The 19,409-nt window shown below is 39.8% G+C and overlaps 1 protein-coding gene across 1 annotated transcript; it reads left to right on the top strand.

Annotated features, from left to right (window-relative positions):
- Positions 1 to 2,821: 2,821 nt before the first annotated feature.
- On the top strand, positions 2,822 to 15,969 carry exoc3l1 (exocyst complex component 3-like 1). Its single transcript, XM_084734985.1, has 15 exons — positions 2,822 to 3,102; positions 6,647 to 6,822; positions 6,959 to 7,178; positions 7,964 to 8,176; positions 9,239 to 9,438; positions 9,551 to 9,769; positions 10,393 to 10,463; positions 10,761 to 10,878; positions 11,258 to 11,383; positions 12,469 to 12,569; positions 12,684 to 12,800; positions 13,793 to 14,063; positions 14,483 to 14,638; positions 15,068 to 15,201; positions 15,375 to 15,969. The coding sequence occupies exons 1-15, from the start codon at positions 3,060 to 3,062 to the stop codon at positions 15,559 to 15,561; spliced, it is 2,352 nt and encodes a 783-aa protein (XP_084591111.1). The 5' UTR covers positions 2,822 to 3,059; the 3' UTR covers positions 15,562 to 15,969.
- Positions 15,970 to 19,409: the final 3,440 nt, after the last annotated feature.

The raw sequence follows: 19,409 nt of genomic DNA, 5'->3' as shown, positions 1-19,409 counted from the left end.
TCTTCTGTATATACATTTACATTTACTGGTGAAACCATAGATCTGAGAGAGTCTGGCAGGAAGGCAGCTCAGGTCAGGAATGTCATACAGGAAGTGGTCTAGAATTAGACTTCCTGTTCGTCCCATAGCTCCTCTGGGTGGAGGTGCTGCTGAGCGTTAATGGAGCTCAAGGTGATGACAACAACAAGAGGGGGTGGAGCACTCGATTCTGCTTTCAGGACACACACAGCTGTGCTGAACCATCAACACTGGCTGTTTCAGTGGTCTTATACCCTGGATGCTGGGTGGTGGTCAGTATGGTGAACCTCTATGGGTTTGGCACCTTCCACAGATTTGGGGACAGTGGTTTACATTCAGTACACATGATTAATGCAAATGGAAAGCCTAAAAAGATTTTCACCAACTGATGTAGATCTGTCCATTTAAAACTTATCAAATGTGAACATGTTAGTAAATCTTAGATTTTGTTTCACATTGTCATGTACAATTGTTAATTTTTATCTTATGGCCATAGAGGAAAGGTCAGTTGGCCTATTACCAACAGACAGCCACTCTTAAGATAGAAAAGTTACAACATCATCTTTAACTTTAATCTCATCCTGCAGGACAGCTGTGAATGCAGCTCAGATATTGGATCTACAGCAGAGGGAATGAATGAGCAGCCAGAATCACAGACAGGGGAAGAAACTTGACGGCAGTGAGCCTTGCTGTCAATGTGACAAGACTAAAGAACAGCAGGTCAGCGGCCTTGTTGTCCTTAGCGATGTGGTCCCACCCTGACAGGAATTCATTCTGCACAATATCCTGGTGTGTCAACCTCTGCTCTATTCCTTACATGGCTCCGGAGGAAATTGTTCCTGTGTGGCAAAGATACAAGAGGTGATACTGAGGAGGGTGGCCTTGTTAGTGTGACTAATAAACAGGCAACCCCCTTGAGTAGTGAGTAAATAAGTGTCAGACAGATACCATACCAGTGTAGACATTTTGACTCACATCTTTCGAAATGTCCATGTTCCATATCTGCTGGTGTGCATGCTTAAAAGTTTGTCATCTAAACTTATAAGATGATGACATGTATCTTAGCTTGTTCCTACTCATCCTAAGTGGATAAGATATCAGTTATTGCATCTTTAAATTGATGTACATCTTAAATTGTTTAGTATTTTGAGATCTTGGAAGTAAGTCAGGGAGAGGGTCTTGCTTTTTCAAAAAGTGAAACACAAATCCCCCACCCAACCAAAATCATTTCAGTACAGTCCATAACATCAGTCACATCCTACACAAGCTTTCAGAAAGTCAGTTCATTCACAATTTTTTCTTTGTTCAAATTCAATTTGTTTTTCAAAGATGGCTCACACGAACAAGTTTTAAAATTGCATGAGAACATCCGACGTGGAGCACTGAAGGATGATGGTCTCATGTTCCCTTCAGATAGCGTGTTTGTGCTGGCTCCAGCCACAGGGCCACTTGGCACGCTCCTTGCTGTGTTTTGAAGAGGTCCGGGAAGCTTGGAGGCGTAAACAGGGCGGCGAGGTCAGAGGACTTAATAAACAAACTTCCCTCAGTGGTAGTAGCTGGCGCTGGTCAAACAGCTGCAGAGGATCAGAGTGGGTCAATGACACAGTCTGTTTTTGTTTCAGTGGAAAAATTCAACACACTTTGTTTTTGCATCAACAATAGAACCACAAAGTATACCTACCTGCTGTTAGAAGAAGGTTAATGACTCACTAATGAAGTTATGAGAATTATGTGTGATGTCTGGCTTAAATCATCTACTGACACCTGCAAAGTGCCTTACACTGAAACAGTAATAGTCTTGGACTCCATTAGTTCTTGGCTCCTTTGTGTCCCCTTCTTTTACGGTAGGTTGTAGGCTAATGACTTATGCATTATACATTGTTTCTTCCTGTAACTGTGTGCATAATAGGTTTCCCTTTTTGAGTCAAGGAGACTCTCAGACTCCCAAGAGGTTTTGTGGAACAGCAGGTCCACTTACCCCCTACTCCCTCACCCCTTCTGCCACCATCTGGATTGTTCTCCTGGTCCCCTCCCCTCATCATCTCTTCTCTCTCTGTTGTGTTGCTTTCAGTGTCCTGCGGGATGAAAAATTATAATTACTTAAACATGAAAACAGTATTAATTAAGTTTCTATCAGCCATCACTATCAAACGTTGCGGCTCAAGTTCACTGTATACAGCCAGGGACATGTAAAACATGTTTTTACACGTGTATGAATTACCCAAGTGAAATATAACATGTCAGTGAGCTGTACAGAGCCAGGCTAGTTGTTTCCTTTTGTTTTCAGTTTTGTGCGAAGCTAAGCTCAAGTTTCAGCAACAAAGCTGAATAAGAGTGTTTCCCAAAATGCTGCACTATTCCTTTAAATATCTAAATCCCAGTGTAGATAATCATTACATTTTTTCATCTTGGAAAATAGCAGTTTGACTAAACAACTCAACTGAATGTCCACTTACTAGCTTGCTTACTACAGAGGTTTCAGCTGCATCGCATGGTCCTCATGAGTGGGCGGGGTTTGCACAGTTGTCATGGAGATGGATCTGTTAACATTTAAGCTCTGCTGTTAATATTGCCTGGCCTGGTGGAGACAATATGGCTGAAAGCTTTTGAATCAGAAAGCTGAGGTAAATAATATTCTTCAATAATATTTATTCCATCCTCTCAACGTGCCCCTGAACGCAGCATATCTCCCTATACCCTCCCTATCCCTGCCCCTTTCTCCCCTCACCCTCCCCTTTCCCCTCCAGCTTTATTCTCTTCCCTCTCCTCCCCCCGAGCTCCCTCCCTTTCCTGCCGGCCTCTCAGCAGAGGATGTGTCTGGGAGAGAGAGTGTGTGTGAGGGAAAAGAGGAAAGCCGTCAGTAGAATGGATATGTGCCCTCTCTCCTCCACCCTTACTTCTCCTTCTCCTTCTTCTCTTCTGTCTCATCTGTGTCTTTCTTCATCCTCCTCTGCCAGAGTTGCACCCTGGGCACCCTCAGTGCCAGCCCTCGTGGAAAAGGAGACTGGTCGGGTGGACGGGCGGCTGAAAACTGAACTTCAATGTCAGCAGGGGATCAGAAGAATGGTGGTGACAAACCAGAAGGTAAGGGGACAGACATGCACAGACACACACTGTTTGTCTGTTGACAACAGTGCTAAAAGGCCAACACCCACTTCATCTAATGTCTCTCAATAGCTAGAGACAAAAACCAAGCTGTGCACGGCTGCAGTGTTGCTTGTCTGAGATAAATGAATGAACTCTTGAAACTGAATCATTGATGTATTAGGTTTAGAGTGATTTTTTGTTTTTGGGCCAGCACTGGCCCTTGATTTCATATTGAACATCTTCCAGTCAGGTCAGTTTCACAATAAGGTCTGCTTAGTAATTGTTTTGGAGTGTGCAACCACGTCATGTTATCTTCATCAGCAGATGGTGTTTGCCCTCTCGTCATAGAACAGTAGATGTTCAAACTTCCATTTTTTACATTTCCTGACGCCGTTTGAAGATCACACGATAAATTCAGAAGTTTCACAAAAGCTACTAAATGAACCTTGAGAGATTTGCTCAACTGCTGGTTCTAAGATCAAGATTGAACTTTGAATTTCAGCAATTTCAAATACCTTCCTACCCTGACAAGAATTAAGAAAACTGCATGTTTTATATTATTATTTTTGGAGGGGGAATAGCCTAATTTAAAGGGACTGTCGAGCATTTTAGTATTGCACTTCCTGGTATTGGTCAGACTCCAAAAAACATGGATCCTACACTTCCTTAATGCAACTCAGTAGCCTCTGTTATGTTTGCTGCGACTGGTAAATTGACACAAACGTGCAGAAATGGTGGAATGCCTCTTCAAAGACACAGAATATCTATTCAAGGACCAGTGTGTAGGATTTTAGTGGCATCTAGTAGTGATTATTAAGGCAACAATAGTGTGCTAACCATGAGTAACTGCAGCATTGTCCTCTGTGCAGTTGTGTTTTGGGCTGAGCTATTGCAGCACCAGCTTACATGACACTCATCACTTTCCTGAATGTGAGCTCTATGGTTTATTGTTTTGCAGAGTTGCTGATGATGATGTTTCAGTGCTCAGATTTAGTCTTGGTTGGAGATAGCAGAGTGTCCCATGACCTCCTCTGAGACAGAGACAGCCCTGTTTATGTAATTGAGACATCCAAAGATCTGCACACACACACACACACGCACAAAGTTGTGAATGACTATACTTGCCAGGACCTTTCACTGACAAACGCTGAACTTTCAGTCAAACATGCTTCATTTATGACTGTTATAGGTTTGTTACCTCAACACAATCAGCTAAACTTTCAACCCTGAAGTCACTGAGAGACTGCTCAATGCTGGTGACCAAGCACAGCACATTCCTCTCTGCTGAGTCACTAACCAGTGCATTATTCAATTAAGACCAATTAAGATGTGTAATTCAAATGGAGGCATTGTCATGTGACTCTGATGGCTGCACGGCTGCCTGTCTAGCTGACTAAGAGATGAGAAGTGATGTCCTGCTCACCTGACTGGTCGACTGACAAAACAACCTCACTTCTCCCTGCTATAAAAAGATCCTCTCCATTATGGTGCAGAGAGAGGTTTGACTCAGACTGTGCGGCATATCCCATTCCCTAAACATCAATACTGCTGCTGCTTACCATGCTCAAAATTCTCCTTTTATGGGTGATATGGTTGGTGGTTCAACAGTAACCCATGAAAGCACGGGCGAGCTCTGTGGACATTTTGGAACAATAACTAAAATAAAATCACATTGTACTTTTCTTGAGCTGGTTACGGGAAACAGCTCATAAAAAACTATTAAATAATGCAATATATAATCACTCTTGATGTAAAATGTTCCTTCTGGGAGCAAACTTTATCACAGTACACTGGATTTTATTTCTCCAAACATTTCTTGGAGATGGAGCAGCTGACAGAAATAATGACACTGGTGAGAAAGTTAAAACCTCATTTGGCAGATGATTCTAGTTTTTCAATCACAGGGGAGGGATATGTTGAAAAATCCAATTTTCTTTTCCTCTGGTTGTTCAGTTCAGTGATTTTTAAAAGTACTCATCCACTCGGGACCAAGCTTGTCCAATTTTGATCAAACACAATGCAAGATGTCCCTCAGGAATTTGTTAAACAGAGATGGTAAGCCACCCACATTCTGACGTATTTTATCTCACGACTTTATCTCTTTAATTTAGTTAATAGATGAAGCACTGATTAAAGTCACAGGTGGGCTGAAAATGTTGGCCATTTTCCTTGACCGATAGTTGAAAATGCTGACAACCAATTAATCTTAATCATTAATAAGATACAAAATACACTTTTACCTTTTTTTCTCCTTCTTTTACTCATTTCAAGTTTAAGTAACCTTATTTAAAATTGCTTACAATAATGTCAAATGAAGCACAGTTACTGGCATTTCTAGACTACTGATTAATTATTGATTAAGATATTTTTAATTGGTTAAGTTCTTGACAGCAATTAATCACTTAACAAATAATCACTACACCTCTGAATCATACCCAATAATTGTATGATGGTTCATGCTTTCTTTAATAAAAGTGAGTGCATTTTTATGATGTTAGTGAGGTGTGCTTTGTGCTGCTGCAATCAAGTTCTGCAGGAAACCAAGAGTGACTTGTGTGTGAAGGGATCACTAACTGATTAACAGGCAGAAACCCTTAATAGCCAATGAGAACTGAGTGTGTGTTGTATATGTTTGTTGTGCTAGGAATGATCAGGCCGTTCAGTTTACATAAGTCTGAGTGTGGTCCCTGGTTCTCAGTGTTTAGGTTTAAACTGATAAACCAGGTACTATGTGGTGCTGCTGCAGTAACTTTCCAAAACGTGTCAAGTGTGTCCATCAAATTGAAAGGCACTAATATTGTGAAAGATGTGACAGACCTACAACCCTACAAAATCAGTTGTTAAATGTGTTTTAAATGTAGTTAACCAGCAGACCTGAGTATGAAGGCAGGAATTGTGATCAAAATACCATTAAGAAAAAGGAATTACAGTGACTTCTCATTTATATCCTTTCATGAGCACAGCATTCACGATCACAAAGGTAGATGGCCATTAGTGGTGGGAATATAAAAGGCTAGCTAGGCTGCTAGCCAACCAACTTAGCAAAATATGGCTGTTGTTGCACAATTTCAGCTTCTCTCTAATCCGTTGGTTTTAATGAGCTACACTGTAATATTGAATTTCCTGGAAAATGGGATTCATCATTGAATTTTAAAGCCCCTATTTGGATGTGAAATGTTTCGACATGGGTGACTCTGAGTGGTAGTATGAAGAAGAAAGGAAAACAAAAACGTGTGCCATCAAAAAAGTTTTAATGAGACTAAAATCTAAACATTTAGACTTTAAAAGAGTGTGCCTAAGATTTAGCATTACACTCCCACGACATTGTTGGACAGTTTGAAAAAAAAAACACAGCAGAACCAGGGATATCATCATTCTTCTTCCTCATGAAAATCTTGTGACTACATTACCCATACACTAATTCAACCACTGACAGATTCAGGTGTGTTATGCAAGGAACAGCTAATCTAGTGGTCTGAACAACTCATAACTGTTTAATAACTTTTATTCGTCCATGATGTTCTATTTATTTTCCCATCAGACACGGTGTCAGTGGTGGAGGTATGGCCAGAGGTGGAGAGGGCTGAGCGTTTGGCCCGCGGCGCTGCCCTGAAGTGGGCGTCAGGTGTTTTCTGTCGACCTGAGAATCTGGAGCGACTGAGCCAGTACAAGAAGAGAGAGAGTCAGAGGACAACCTCCATACACACCAGACTCAAGGTTACATCACAGGCACACATCAAAACACATACATGATACAATATGAGTTCCTTGAATGGTCTTCTAAGACCATTAGTCATCAGTGGGAATCAATAGTAATCACAGATCTGCTGCATGTTACTACTGATCCCTCTAGTCCATGGTCCAATCGTACCTGGAGGGGGTAGGCTGGGGTCTGGAGCAACTCCGGGAGGCCAAAGCCGAGCTGAAGGAGGTGTCACATGCTTTAAAGAAAGCAGGACTAGAGTCCAATCGCAACACAGAAGGAGTGAAGTCACTGGAGAGGCTGAGAGAAGTGTCAGTCAACCACTGTCAGCTCCTCGCCGCCGTCAGCAACCTGCCACGACTTTACTCTGGTGAGATGGACACACAGGCCTGAAATCATTCCTTCATAATAAATTCAGTCTCTTTTTTAATTTACAAAAATAATTTTTTTCTTTGTTGTACACAGATGAAAATATGTTCTTATAGGGATAAAATGCTTCAGTACCTTTTTGATTATGAGTGTAGAAGTCCTGTCATGATCAAGAGCTAAAGGGTGCAGTTTGTATTCCATTTTATTATAGTTGCATTTGCATAATCCTGTACATGGTGTAGATGTACTGGCAATTGTAGTGTTGCATTTTTGTTGACATTGATAATGCGTAAATTAAGTTTTCAGATGCTCCTCTTTTTTTTCCAGCACTCTTTAAAAAGCAAAGGACATTTACAAGCATCTGATAGTTAACATTTTCCTCCACCTTTGCAAACCAATCTTGCTGCTCTTGATAATAATGTGAGGAAGCAGGCTAATAGCCCATTTTGTTTCTTAATCATGGTGTAAAAAAGGTGCACTTTAATGTCTTTAAATGTAGTTGAAATAGAGTTCTTCTAATTTCCTTCACTCATCTGGGTCCTGTTTGTAAGTGGTGTCGCCAATATAGAATATTCAGGGAATTTCATCTCCTTAGATGTTCTCGTTCAACAAATTCCAAACAAAAATTCCACAACTATGTCATGGAACAATATAGAACATTTTTTGCTGGAAACTAAAATATGGGACTTCAGTCTTGAACAGTCCCAAGAGGTAGCAAAAGGTTATTGCATAAATTGTTGACAGTTTGAGGAATTAACCCCCCCCTCCCTGTCTTGGCCTTTGCAGTGAGAAGCATGGTTTTGGAGACTGAGCGTCTGGTGGAGTCCCGGCGGCTCCTGGAGGCCCACGCCCGGCTGATGGATCTGGAGCGCTGGCAGGATGACATCCTCTGGCAGCTCCATGGGGCTGCTGGGACAGCAGGAAGTACGCTCAGCACAGAAGACGAGGAGCTGGTGGCCAAATATTTCTCTGGCGTCGGGCAGCTGGTGGACGCCCTTGGTAAGAAGATTCTATAGACACAGATGTAGACAGCCTCACAGTTCAGCATCAGTTTACTTAAAGCTATTACAGGGACCTTTCATATTATCTTGATTTTGGAGGCCTCTGTGGACAAAAGCAGTAGTATTTCCGCTGTAATAACCAACAAAATATAACTTCCAAAAGCCGACCCAGTGGCTGGCATTTAGAGCAGCTTACACAGAGAGAGCAAGTCTTCTCATGGATGGTCTCATTTGATTATTGTCATACAGAGGAGTGTTTCACAAACTTTTTTTCTGGGGACTGACTTTTCAAAAATGACAAACCATCACAATTCAATTCACAACAGGTGAACAACAGGCCTCATCAAAATATCTTGAGAATTACTTTGTGCAGAAATAAACATTCCTGTCCGTTTTTACTGCCATTTCTGTAGCATCACCTTATATTATCTTGACACGTGTTATTGACAACATATACACATGTTAAATACTTTAAAAGTGAGAAATAAATCAACTTAGCCTGACATCTCACTGTTTTTATTTCCTCTCATCAGGAAATCAATATATACATTTTAGTGTGGTTCTTAAATGAGACAGAATAAGTGCATTCAGTAAAAGAATGCACATATTTTAAATGTTTTATGAAATTTTTACTGTAGACATACCTTTTAAATGTGCAGAATTTCTTTTCATAATCTTTTATTTAATTGGCAACCCAAATAAAATCTCCTGTGACCCACCTGTGGGTCCCGACCCAGTCCCTGATATAGAAGTATCAAATAATAAATTGAGACCATTTCAAAATGAGTTAAAGACTGCTTGTAGTAGCTTAAATTCAGAAGCAAACATACAATACATGGCAGCTGTATTTGTTGTCTGCTGTAGTTTAATGCCTCATATTTCTGTATGAATATAGGTATAAAATCTCTATATACTCAGAATCTTTATGTATCCTCCATAATGCAAGAGACACAGTGATATTAGCATTCTATTCACTCACCAACTCCTATGCTCTGCTATGTTCACCAGCTACAACAGCTGATTACTTTCTCAGTCTATTGATGATCACTGGTCACTTCAGGTAAGGAGCTGTGGGCGGTTGTGAGCAGTGCTCTGGCTCTGGCCCGGCAAAACCCCACACCATTTGTATCAGCGGTGAGGATAGTGGAGCGAGAAGAGGCCCTGGACCGAGCTTTTCTGGAGGAGAGAGGGGTATCTAGAGGTAATAGTCGTCCCCTGCCCCCAGGGCGACCTCGCTGCTGGAGAGCACGCTTCTTCCAGGTCAGCATTAACCGTTACAAACATAACACACCACCTTTTACTGAGTTTCTCCTTTTTTAAATCTCTGATTGTACGTTACAGTTGATCCCCTCTTACATTTCCTTTCTTTCAGGTACTAGAGGAGGCAGTTTCTGCGCGGTTTCGCAGTGTTTCCTACCTGCACACACGTGGGCCAGGTCTGGCAGGCCACCTCTCTGCCCTCCAGCATGGTATCATGGCTGACCTAACCACCGTACGCCACCTGTTGGAGCACTGTGTCCCGACTCACTACCATCTAACAGGAGCCTACTTGAGGGCCAGCCATCAATGTTTACATATTCACCTGGCACAGGTCAGTGATGTGAGAGAAACAAACCAGTGCTGCTCACCTCCTTATGTAGACTACAAACCTCTGTAACCAGTTCCAGGGAATATTATTTCTCTCATCATTTTCTGCTGTGCATGATCATGGTTTACATAAAATTAGGGATGAAACAACGATCCATTTCACAGTAAACCACGCTAAAATTCCCAACAATTAGTATTACCATTTCATATTTCATAACCGTACTTTGAAAAACTTGCAGTTAGCAACAGTCTCTCAGATGCAGGTGCAACATGGGACGTGGGTTTGTTTTGCACCAGTGATGAGGTTGATATTGAAAAGGACATGATGCTGTTTCAAACTGTTGAGAAGTTTTCAGAATAAAACTTAGTGAAATGATTTCAGTTTGTATATCAATACTTTGTTTTAACATTTTGAGCACATTTTAACAATATCTTGATATTAATGTGGTAGTAGAAGTGATGATTTTAGTCACTGTTATAATTTCACTTTATTCTAATTTTAATTAGCCTTTTTTTCTCTATGGCAGCTACCAATTTGAGTTTTTAACATTATTCATAATTTTAATCATCTGTTTCCAATCTGGTGATGACCTCATTCTACAAATGTAAGTGAAATTTGTGGCCTAGGTTAGCAGCTGGGACCTGGAGAGTGGTGAAATCTTCGCTGTGCTTAACTGGGTGCTGCATACCTACAACAGGTGAGAGCCATGTCCTACACATCGGTATGTTATTTCTTGTCTTGTCTGTTTGTGGCTCTTAGAGCTTAAAAATGTTTTCTGTAATGTGAAGCTAAATTGACATTAGGAATAATGTCAGTTTGGATTTCCAAACGTTAAAGACTCATCATCTTGTGCTGACCAAGTAAAAAGTCTGTTAATGCAGGTTTATAATGACTTTTTATTAAACTCTCTCAATGTAAAAGTGTAGAGCTTGTTTGGGATGTTGGACATTGTTAACCATCAAAACCTCAAAGTCTGAAAGTCTTGATTTGGCAGCCCAGACATGATGGGTGATCCAGAGCTGGTGACTGAGCTGGAGAGAGAAGAACTTGGGCCTCTCATCTCCACTGAGGGACTGGAGCAGCTACAGAACAAATATGTACAAAGTGTTCGGGTGAGCTGAACGCAAAAGTTTTATTTTTTTAAATGCTAAAAAATTATGTCTGGTATCCTTGGGAAGAGAGGACTTTAAAACAGGGTCCCTACATAGTTTAGACAACAGGTTTGGAAACTGAATTAAAAGACATTATACAGTCTGGATTTACAAAGGACTGCATCCATCATATAACATATTCCAACATTTTATTGGTGAATATTATTATTACATTTTTGGAAAGGAACATGTTGAGTAACCATGAAAATAACCTCAGTTCATATTTAGAAAGGTTGGGAATATTGAAGCTGAAATTGTGAAGAACTGTATAAAGAGTGCCATGATACTTCTGTCTTTATCATGAGAATACCAAATGTGTGTGTCCATGTTGTTGTTATAGAAGAGTGTATCAGAGTGGATGCACAAAGCTCTGCAGGTGGAGCTGCAAGACTGGCAGAGAGACCAGGAACCAGATACAGACCATGAGGGTTTCTACCAAACCAGCCTGCCCACTATTATCACACAGGTATACATGCCATACAAACACACACACAATAAATACAGCCACAGACACACACACACACACACACACACACACATATAATGATTTCCAAATTGCATACTTTCATTTTTACTCGTAGTTGGTACACTGCAGTTTCCCTTACAAAGTACTACTTTTTCATGCAGTTTGCATACAATCGGGACATACTACTTCATCATAATATCGCGACATGAAATTTGATTCTCTTGCTCTTACATCTGTCGCAATGAATAGCTCGAAAGTTGAAGCAAAAAGAAAAGGCATGCAATTTGGAACGCAGTGGCACATACAGGGAGTCTGCAGGCAGAGACAGAAGGATTGTGGAACCAATTTTCACACAGTATCTCAAGGCTCAGACTAGATCCAGACCTAGAGCATCCAGCTTGATGATGGTGCAGCTCCACTTCTGTTTGCTGAGGATATTGTCCCTTTGGCTTTATCAAAACATGACCTTCTGTCTGTGTGCGCTAAGAGTGCTTGGAGATGTCTGTGATCACAAGCTGTGGGTAGTGACTAAAAGAGTACACAAGTGACCAGGATTTTACTTTTTGATGACATTGCGTGTTTATTGTTCTGTTAAATTGAATTAAATTTGCTTCTCATTTTAAAGGACCATTGTGAAGGATTTTGTGGCATCTAGCAGTGAGGTTGTAGACTGCAACCAAATGAAAACCCCTCACCTTACCTTCCTTATCCAACTGTGTAGGTGACTTATGATGGCTGTAAAACTTGTTTGTCTGCTCAGGACTACTAGAAACATGTTGGTGCAACATAGCGGCCTTCATGGAAGAGGATCAGCACCCTCTGTAGATATAAAGGGCTCGGTCAAAACACAACGAGTCTTATTTTCAGGTGATTAAATACTAATGAAGAATATTTTTGACTATTCTATTCAATTTTTGCCATTTTCTTTGAATAATCCATCCACACTGGCCCTTTAAACCTTCTTGAAGCACTTTTCAGCATCACACTGGTGCAGTGTTGGGGCAGATTTTATTAGTAGTGTCATGTCGTATAATACCATGTATTTTGTGTGGATTTTGTTTTGTTTGTTTGTGGGGCTGTGGTAGATGCTGGAGGAGAATGCCCGGGTGGCTCTAATGATTGGACAATCCCTTCGAGATCAGACTATACAGATGGGACTCTATGAGATGGAGAACCTCTTAAACAGGTGTGCCGTCATGCAAGTTATGCTTCGCGCTGCCTGTCAGGCTTTTTATTTTCAGCATGTATCAGATGGGCTTTGGCAAGTCGTCACTTTCATCTCCGTTCCTTCACGTAACAGGTTTCGAGAAGCTCTGGTGGAATTTGGAAAAGAGCATCGCAGAGACCCAAGCAACAACAAAAACAAGTTCTACCTCCACTATCTGCTGGCCTCCATCAGCAACTGCATCATCCTCAAGTGAGATAATGGCACAGTGGTGGTGAACGACCACTGACACTCTTACAGAGGTTTATTACAAAAATGTTTGGATTATTTGTTGGACACTTAAAGGAGAAAAGGTTGGCAAGTATCACAAGCGTTTTGATAATGTTTGGGGAAACTATATATCTACTCGAAAAGACAGAACTAGAAAAAGAAGGATTCAGTTTCTTGTCTGTTTTTTCTTGTATTTTTTCTTTGCAGAGAAACAGTTGAGAAACCAGAGGTGCAACTAATCAACTGACCTGAAATTATTTTTTATTTTGGAAAATTACCATCCAACACTCATCCACATTTGTACTGTGCTTCTAGCAAAAGAATAGATGTAGTTTTCACTGCGCATACTTTATTGCAAGTGGAGACTTATTGTAGACAATAAGATATACAGCATATAATAGTACAACACTCTGAAAGGGATCATTCTACATTGTGGCTACTTTTTGTACACTTTGCGGATACTGTAATTCTCACTATGCTAATTTTACATTGCTGTATTTCCACTTTTTTAAGTTAGTAATTATGACAGTAAGAGCTTGGTAGCTTACTGCAGGGAGATAAATTATGTACACATTTTTTTATGTACATACACTGTGTAATGCCAAGAGCATGCTGCACCGCTCAACTTCAAGATTCAAGGTTTTTTATTTATCATTATACAGTGTTGGATTGCAGAATGAAACGCAGTTTTACCCTAAGCCCTTGCTGCACAAAGAAAATGTGTAAACAGATATTCATGTTTAAATTAGAATCTAATATAAACAATACAATAAGGATTAAAACAAAACTATAAAAGTAGCACTACAGGAAAACTGAAGTATAATTGCAAGGAATATTTACAGTTATGTATATATGGTGCTGTCTATTCAGTAGTCCTCCCATCACAACAAATTACAAGGATTAGCTAAATAAAGCTAATAAAGAATAAATACAGGCTTAAATAAAATTCACTGTGTCCCTTGTGTTTGATGCAGGAAGTCCACAGAAAGCCTTCAGCAGCAGCAGTCGTCTCGGTCAGCGGGGCAGTTCTCTCGCACTCCTCCCAACCCTCTGGCAGCTCTGGACCGGGCGGTGAGACGGGCATGTCGTCTGGTGATGGATCAGCTCCTGTTGGACCTTCAGCCTTTCCTTCCAGGCCTGCTGACCCGACCCTGGCTGGTCCAGGGAGACCCCACCCCCAAACTCTGTGGCGTCCTTGAGCGTCACCTCGAGCTGTACGGTCGTGTTCGACCACCCTGCCGACAGGTCACAGCTTTGCTCTTCTTCTGTCCCCGTTGTGCAGTTAGTTTGCTAAGTCTCTCAGACATAAGTATATTAATACTCTTATTACTAAGATATGTAGAATCTTATTTCAATGAATCTTAGTTTAGGTGGAATCTAAATTTCATATCTATAATTTCAGAGGAAAATGATCATTGTTGCATTATTTTTGGCACGGTTCTCTCAGTCTTGTCAATCACAAAGGTGATTTAAAAAAGAAACCTGTATCAAATACTAAAATAACTGTCACATACAGTAGCACCATGAGTTTTGCCTCTCCAAAACAGCATTATGTGCAGCATAATGTTTTGCAGCAAAAGAACTTTGACTTCTTGTCCTTTCTTTGATCTGAACCTTGTATGTGCTGTCAACCTGCTCGCTGAATCTTATTTTTGTGTCTACAGCGTCTGCAGGAGGAGGCCCAGTGGCTAATGGTGGTGGAGTACGTCCGGGCTCTGATGCAGAAGAGACTGGTGTGTCGCAGTGCCGACGAGAGGAGGCAGCTTGCCCAACAGATGGTTCAGGACGACCAGCAGTTTAGAGAAATCTTCCACGGCCTGGTGAGGAAGACCTGACTCTTGCTGTCATGGTTCAGAAAAGTTCATGAATGCGATTCATCACTTTGCAGTATCAAGGTGTTCTTCAGGTTTTGTAGAAGTAATTAATTATACAATAGTTCTCTGTGAAGGACCTGGACCTTACTAATTTCTTAGCAAAATCATGATTAGATGCTAACTGTTTATGCTACAGAAGTATCAGAAGCCATAGCAGTAGTGGTACTAGCATCCTGTATTTCAATTCCAGTATTTTAGTGTCCCATGATGGGACACAAAGCTGTTTGAATGATTAAAGTACTGGGTTGTACTTTTTTTGTTTTTTTGTTTTTAAATAAACACATTTCTAACAAACTATTAGCCAATAACAGCTTCAGTCAAATGTACTGATATCTGCATGTAAGTTTCATATTAATCAAACTGAAATGTCTGCAGGAGGGTGAAGGGTCTGTACCTGAGGTGAATCCTTTGGCCTTACTACCCGTCCTGGCTGACTTCATCCGACTGAAAGACCCTGGCATGCTCACATTGGAAGTTTCTGGACTTGCAGCCAAATACCCTGACATAAGGTAATCTGACCTCCCTGCTAATAGTAGAGTATCAAGTTAAATCACCATGGAAAAATAATGTCATACCAATGATGTTGTCCATAAAAAATATTTTGGGCTAAACATCAATATTTTGTTAATAACATTATGCACAAGACCAGGGATTGTATCTACTTGTTTTTCTGTTCCCTCAGTGAAGAGCATGTGTCTGTACTGCTGGACGTCCGTGGTGATGTGTCCAGGGACATCAGAGGGGCTGTACTGGACTTGCTGGAGCAGAGTGCCCCACCGCTGCCTGCAGGATACAGGCCCATCTTCACTGACATCCTGGTGCCTCCCTCCACCATGGCATTCTGTCTGCCCACTGCCAAGTGTGCATGACAGGGACTGGAACTACGGCCTGAAGACAGATTTTCACATTAAAATCAGGGTGGATCTGACTCTCAGATAGACCACCAGGCCAGGCGCCCATAGTTCAAGACCATGTTGATGGATTGCCAACCTTTGTTCAGTTCTGCTACTTATTATTTATTCAGGGAGCAACAACTCAGTTTCTTGTTTTTTCCTTCATACTCGCAATGTTACACCTGTCAAACATAGTGGGAGCTGCCCAGTGCCACCATCGCTGTCTTCTTTTGTTGCCCACTGAAGTAGGCTGAGGATTCAGGGCCTTGCTTAAAGGCTCCTTAACAGTATCTGTTGAGTGAGGGGACAGTGACACATTTTCTTTTCCTTCACCCACAGTTTACCAGGGATTTGAGCTGGTGACTTGCTGGTCCAGGTCTAACTTTAAGTAAAACTCATTTTTCTGGTAAAATTCTGAATCTATGAGCAGCTGTGGCTAAAATGGTTACAGGACTGCTTTAAAAACATGAGCGGTAAAACTATCTGTCACAACTTTTCGTTATGTATCTCAGAGGTTTATGTTACAGGTTTAACTGGACATTAAAGCTGTAGTAAGTAGCTTTAAACAACAAACGTAACTGTTGAAAACTGTGATCACTCAGAAATCCTGTGACATGAAGCCAGTAAACTGCATACAGCGCTTTCTATGTGTGGCAACCAGGAGTGTCACGATTCTCCAAATCCATGATTCCAAAAGAAATTGCCATAACAAGTGAAAATTGCAAAAAAAAAAAAAAAAAAAAAAAGGAGTAAATTTTCAATTCTTTAAATAATTTTTTGTACAGTTCATTAAAAATCAAATGCAACTTGTTCCAGGGAGAATGAAACCACACTCCGTTCTGAGTGTTGTATTTAACTTCAACAAAAAGGCTCAAGACTACCAAAATTCAAACAAAACATGCGTTAAGTGCAAATGAAGAAGTTCACTTTGGGGGTGTTCCACAAAGAAGCACAATGTTTTTGGAGCTCAAACCCAAAACCAGCACAAGATTTAAAAAAATCAAATAAAATAAGAAAGTACACAGAGCATTGGTAAAATTGCAAAGGTGTGCAGAATTCACAGGGATTGACTGAATATGCATTAATTGATGCAATTACAACATCATTACTTCCAGGAGTGTCATGATTCTCCAAATCCATGATTCAAAATGACTTTAGATATAAAGTCACAATTCAGTTTTCCCATTTAAACTTTTTTTTAACACTGATGGCTATGCTATTATTAGACTTATTATTAGACTATAGAGTCTTGATTTATAAAGATCAAGAGATCATTGGATTTATGCCCTGACAACTGTCATTTATGATTTCAAATGATTCTTTAAAAAGATAGTCTACATTTATCAAGTGTGATATAATGGCTGGTAAGCTGCACTGTGTTATCTTTGAAGTGGTGTGTTTTCTCTACACACATGCTGAATGCCATAAGTATGAGGTGTAAAGGAAGAAAAATACTGGGAGAATCACCAATTCTGTATTTGATTTTGATTTTTTTTAACCTTTATTTATTGAGGAGAGATAACAGAGATCAATCCTGTCTTGACACTGAAAAGCTTATTTTGATTGATTTTCGATTTAATATTGAAGCGGCAACCATTAATTTTTATGCAAAGATGGACAACATGACAGTTGCCCAAGACTGAAGCAAAAACATCTGGATCACTCCATGGTGTCTGGCTGCAGTATAGGCCATAAACTCCCCCCCTTTATATTAGCAGATGAAACACAGGCTGAACTAAAATATCAAAGTACACGTCAAACAAGTGCTAAGTGCTAATTTTTCTGATAAGTTTGGTTTAATTAGTTATGCTATAAAAATTAGGTTTCACATCATGATTGACAGCTGAGCTCTGCTTGTGATTGAATCATCCAGCTGTGTGGGCAGGAACTCGAAAGCGTTGCTCAAACCCTGATCACTTCCGCACAGACTGGCTTTAAAGGACATCACCAGTGCAAGATGCCTGCACTCGTATCCAGGATATTTGAGCTTGATTTTTGTAAAGTAGGAGGAAGTAGAGCTGCATTGTCCATCTTTAAACATAGTCTATTTGCTCTTCACTAATAACAGATTTCATTATCAGTACATTCTACTGAATAAGTGCTTTGAACAATTTCAGCAAATTTCCTTTCATCTTCATTGTATTTGGATAGCAGCCAAATATACTAGAGGCAGATATCTCAGAACCTCAGTGCCCCAAAACAATGCACGTGGCTACATATTACTACTGATAACCTGTAGTATTTTTGTGACTTGGGTGAACTGACTGTTAGTGACATCCATCACATAATACATTATCACCTATTTGTGATAATCATCGACCTGTAACACCTTTCTGCGTCCTGGTCATATATCTTATTTCTGAAAGTATTGAACTGCAAAGCCTCTGATTGTTCCTGCCGAACAAAAAAACTATTGGATTTAGAATTGGCAAAACAATCTGTGATATGATGCAGCGTTTATTGCATAGGAGGTTTTCAGTGGTTTGAAATAAAATCTAAATAAATCCTAATTTCTCGCATATTCAGTGAAAAGTCAAACAATGGTCACAACCTGAAAAACTAAAATGATGCAGTCCATGAAGCATCTGAATGCTTATTTTGCAGTGTGCAACAGATGAAAGTAGATATATTAGTTACAAGATAGGGTATATGAGTTTTGGAATATAAACAGTTTTATTAGAGCATCATCAAATTACAGTCTGGACTAAAGACTAAACATGGGCTCCTGGACTGTGAACCTTCTTACCTGAAAAACCAAGGCTGCTAATGCAATACTTTAAAATTACTTATCAGTCCCTCCAGGATTTCACAGGCTTTTTGTTTGCGGCCTAAAATCCTCAATTTCACAGCAGCTTTTCTAAAAAAAAAAATTGCGATGCATGTTGTGCAGTTTTTAGGTGGTTTTTGCAAAGAAATTGCTGTAACAAGTGAAAATTTAAAAAAAAAGTAGTGAATTTTAAATTCTTTAAATAATTTTTTGTAAAATTCATTAAAAATCAAATGCAACTTGTTCTAGGGAGAATGAAACCACACTGTTCTGAGTGTTGTATTTAACCTCAACAAAAAGGCTCAAGATGACCAAAATTCAAACAAAACATGCGTTAAGTGTAAATGAAGAAGCACATGGGGCTGTTCCACAAAGAAGCACAATGTTTTTGGAGCTCAAACCCAAAACCAGCACAAGATTATTAAAAAAAAAAAAATCAAATGAAATAAGAAAGTACACAGAGCATTGATAAAATTGCAAAGGTGTGCAGAATTCACAGGGATTGACTGAATATGCATTAATTGTTGCAGTCGCAGCATCGTTACTTCCTGGAGGGACTGACTTATTCATTAACTTGCCTTCGTGTATTTGTTATTTTGTCTTATTTTATCATGTATTGTTGTTGATATCGGTTGTTTGAGATCTGATTTTTTTGAAAAAATGTATTTATTATATTTATGTATTTTTCTGTTATTTCCTTTTGAATAGTGTGTCCTCTTTCAATGGATGTTTCTTTTGTTCTGGCTCAATGCTAATCTCTAAAGCACACTGTAAACTCTGCCACATAAGTGCTTAAATAAATGCTTTTTTCAATAAAAATTTCAGCTGTTATTGTTGTTATTATTATTATTATTATTAGTAGTAGTAGTAGTAGTAGTAGTAGTAGTAGTAGTAGTACATATTTAAACAGGAAGATAATAGCTATATATTACACATTTTATATTTTTACATTAACATTAAGTCATTAATCAAGTATATGAACTTACGACATTTTACACTGTTGCTATTATAATGAAAATGGAGTGAATTGGGTACTATTAACTCAAGGGGCGAAAAA

This window comes from Lutjanus erythropterus, chromosome 13, assembly GCF_056507025.1.
Source record: "Lutjanus erythropterus isolate fLutEry1 chromosome 13, fLutEry1.hap2, whole genome shotgun sequence".
In the NCBI taxonomy this organism is placed as follows: Eukaryota; Metazoa; Chordata; class Actinopteri; order Lutjaniformes; family Lutjanidae; genus Lutjanus; species Lutjanus erythropterus.
The sequence above is the reverse complement of the archived record's forward strand: the minus strand, read 5'-3'. Positions and strand labels throughout refer to the sequence as shown.